The sequence below is a fragment of the Temnothorax curvispinosus genome, unplaced genomic scaffold (genome assembly GCF_003070985.1).
Source record: "Temnothorax curvispinosus isolate PA1 unplaced genomic scaffold, ASM307098v1 QBEX01003860.1, whole genome shotgun sequence".
In the NCBI taxonomy this organism is placed as follows: domain Eukaryota; kingdom Metazoa; phylum Arthropoda; class Insecta; order Hymenoptera; family Formicidae; genus Temnothorax; species Temnothorax curvispinosus.
The window spans coordinates 1-4240 of NW_020213640.1; the positions used below are offsets into that span (position 1 = coordinate 1).

At 32.5% G+C, this 4240-nt stretch overlaps 1 protein-coding gene across 1 annotated transcript; it reads left to right on the plus strand.

The window, feature by feature from the left end:
- Positions 1-11: 11 nt before the first annotated feature.
- On the plus strand, positions 12-2488 carry LOC112452947 (testis-expressed protein 9-like). The gene is made up of 5 exons (XM_025013415.1): positions 12-451; positions 583-756; positions 827-961; positions 1025-1159; positions 1246-2488. The coding sequence occupies exons 1-5, from the start codon at positions 74-76 to the stop codon at positions 1339-1341; spliced, it is 918 nt and encodes a 305-aa protein (XP_024869183.1). The 5' UTR covers positions 12-73; the 3' UTR covers positions 1342-2488.
- Positions 2489-4240: the final 1752 nt, after the last annotated feature.

The following is a 4240-nucleotide window of genomic DNA, read 5'->3' on the forward strand; positions in this document are numbered from 1 at the left end:
TTATTGTTTTATTATTGCCATATTTAATTACAAGCATGTATATAATTCAACAATACGATATTATTTTAGAGACATGTCTGATGATTTATTGGCAAAGGAGAAGGAGTTCTATCGACTGAATCGTGATCTTCAGCTAAAGACGCGCGATGTAATGAAGACCGTTGATTCAATCATACATGCCCGTACCGAAAATTTATTTAACGATGCAAATCCAAATTTGGAAGATGCAAAGGCTGCGCGCTTAGGAGATACGACACTAAGGATAGATAAACAATTAAGAACATCGTCAATTAAAGTCTCTGAAGCTCCATCGGTAGAATGTATCGACGACACTGAAATTCCAAAGAAAGGTAGTAACGTCGGAAATAAAGCTGTTATCACTTTGCTCAAGGGCAAGATAGATATGCTGTATAAAAAGTTACAAACGATGCAACTCGAGTACAACAATAAGGTAATGTCTCTTCTCATTTTGTCGCTTGCTGTTGTAAATAAGGGAGTGTTTGAAAAAATTAAAATATGCAACTGCCTAAAAATTCTTAGACTTATGAAAATAAATTTATGAATTATCATGTTTATACATAGTGCGATTATTGCAAAGAATTAGAGGTGGAGAAGAAGAAGCTTGACGACGCTCAAATTAAACTGCGTAATCAGATAGAAACGTTAAACGATACAGTTACAAAGTTGGAACGGGTAAATTCGGATACGCTATCAGACTATCAAGCTCTGAGCAACGAAAATATTGTCTTGAAGAAGGTATCTTTATAGCCTCTGTTTGTTATATGTTACACAACTTTTAGTCTATTACAGTGATATTCCCTTTTAGGACTTGGAAAGTTTTAAGAAAGAGATAAGAACGTTGAATCAACAGTCAACCAATCTCGATGTGAGATTAAACAGATCTCTAGAAAGCAACGAGAAACTCAAAAGTGCCTTAAAGTGCAGCCAGATAGAAGAGAAGGTATAATAAAGTATATACCTAAATCTGTACAATCTAAATCTGTAACGCGTATCCACGTTGTAGGAATTAAGAAATCAAATCAGAAAGTTACAAGACGATAAGAGATTAGCCGTAAAGAATTTGGAGAAACAACGGTCGGAATTGGTGCAAGCATTTAAGAAACAGACGCTACTCATAGATAATTTGAAGAAACAAAACGTATGTACATTGTATTTTGTCATTAACTTCTTCTATTTGTGCGGCATTACATAATATGAATTTTTTACAACTTTATAATTTTGTAGATACATTTGATGGCAAATGGGCAAATCACCTTAACGAAAGAAGACTTTGCGAAGTTATTAGAGTGGAAACCTCAGAAAGTCACTGATGTATCGTAATAGCGTTTATGGTAATATTGTTCCTAGTCAATCTACATCCCGGGACCATTTCTAAATGTCCCCCTTTCGGGGACACTTTGTATAAAACATTGATCGAATGACTGTGACTTATGTACTGTACAAAAGATGAAATTAATCCCATTTTATAGCTACTTATATTTTACAGTATTATATATTACAGCACAAATCAGATTTGATATACATCTTTTTATAGAAAGCGTGTATGTATTTATTTCACATATCAAAATCAAGTACTATCGAATCGAAATATTTCATGCTTCATCAATAAAGACTTACATTCGTGATTCATCAGATATTGTTATTTCTTTTATTAATAATTCTGCGAACATTTATATTTCATGTTTCTGTTCCATTCCATATGCATACGTGTGTTTACTGTGTTTACAGCAATTCATTGACTTTATATAAAATAGCAAATGCATATCTGACTAAATAGACCGTATAAGGATTTGCAGATTTTTTTCAACATAATAAGTATAAGTGAATATTCTACTACGGTAGACAGGCAGCAGATTGGTATCAAATGTATCCGCATTAAACTTCTACTAACAGAACTTACAAACATAACAGGACGGTGTATCTGCATCCTACAGATTTCGTTCGGCCTCTGTCGTCATATTTTATTAGCAAATTCTGCTATATTTCTATTAACGTAACATGCCAACGACATTGCATACAAGTCTTGCATTAAGATCTGTTCTCGACAAACTCCGTTGTCCACGTAATCGTAAGAAAATGAGATCTTCGCAGTCGCTATGGAAATCATACATTTTGCGGATAAAAGTTGTTTTAAGGCTTGATAATAATTTTTCTATTTTTCCTATCCGAAGATTAAAAGCAAGGTAATAATAGGAGATCGCTCAAAAAAAAAATTGATTTCCATCGTGACTATATCAAATCCAAGTCGTTTTACGTTTCACAGTTCCAAATGTCTTCTCATTCAGTTTATTTACATAACTTCTGCGTTTGGTGCGAGGAATAATAACTGACAATAACAAACTTTCGAGTGTACAAAAATTCGAAGCGTTCAGGTTTTGCCGCGAATATAAATATCGATTATTTGCCTTTACAATTGCGACGCATTTAAAATAGTGTCACGCGACGAGCTATACAAATAAAAAAAAAAAATAAAAAAAAAAAAAAAATGCAGTTTATCAAAATTATCAATGATATTTCACTGGGTGATACACATGAATGTTAAGGCCTCCGCACAATGAAAAATATAAGGAACAAGGAACAGATATTAGCGACTACAAAGCTAAAAATAATCAAAGGCCCGCGTATATTAACGAATAACAATACGGTCTCGATCGACTAAGCAAATTTAAAACTAAATAATCAAAGGCCCGCGTATATTAACCAATAACAATCCTAACGGTCCTAATTAATTAGGACTAAAGAATCAAGAATAAAGTTGAATGCACGATGAAAAATACAGGCAACAGAAACAGGGAATAACATAAGCAATAGATTTTTAACCTATCGGAAGCCGTGTATTAATGCTACACCAGCTTTATTCCTCATTTTTTATTTGTAATCGCTAATATCTGTTCCCTGTCCCTTGTATTTTTCATTGTGCGGGGGCCTCTAGTGTTCCTTCTGCGACAAAAAGATTGTAAATCTTCGACCTAGGTGATGTATACCGTAGTATATGTCTAAACTTACAAAAAAACTTACAAACTTATTTTCGCAAACAATTCGTCGAAAAAAATCGCTTCTTTTTATATAGAAATTAAATAATAGCAAATATCACACAAGTACATGGATAAAGACCGTATGATAATATAGTCGGTATCCCTCTGCACAACCTATAGCTCGAATAACATTACGTTAATGCTTTCGTAATTTGAAAAGGAAATTCACAGTACACTTTAATAAAATACATTAAGTTATTGTTTTTCTGTTAAATATGTAGACGTTGTTACACTCACCCCCTGCGGGCAAGTACGTTAATACAATTTAATTACAATAATTCTCAATTTATTCCTCTTCAGATTTTTATCATCGACAATATGCCATGAAAAAATGTCATTAATATTTGAGTATCTAAGATCATGATACATGTACTTAAAAATTCTAAACTTCTCTCTCTCTCTTTCGTTCATTTTTATACACATATTGAGTTTCAAAACTCAATCTCGAGATGATCGTACCTATTATGAGCGCTTATAATTACAGGATCTACAATTCTTCCTGACCCTTATTGAGGGCACTAAAGTTAAGATTCACATAAGCACCACTTGTAGCTTACGTTTGTTACTCGTTTATATATATACTTTTGCATTTTTAAATCCTATTATATCATAAATATTCTTACTGTTTCGATATTGCACGAACATCAAGCGTTTCTCGCAACTCTTTACCACAGCAATAAAAATTTTACAAACATATAAACAAATGTATTCAAGATCAATCATCATTAAGTTAACCAGCATATTAATCTTCAAATCCTGTTTCGGGCCAAAAGATAATCGAGACAATCACCTCACCAGACTTTGCATAGAAAAAATTATACTCTTAAATTTAATTGTGTAAAATGTTGATTTCTTTTCTTTAGCGATCGCGTGAATTGAGCGAATTGGTGTTAGTATACTCTCGAAAAGAAATTATTAGCAGATTTGTAATTTCTTGTAATTTCAAATATTCTATCTAGGACACGCAGAGTTGACGTAATTATGCTATCGCGCAAAAACATTTGAATTGCTATGATTATGATAGAATTTTACATATATTGATATAAAATTTTCCGGCTTATGTATGCCTATTGTAAAAGTTAAACTTTTGCTAAAATGCATTACTATCTATGTGCTCGCAAATTTTTGTACATTCTGCCTTTTATTATATAGTACATCTTATTGTAATGTGTGTGTGTGTGTGT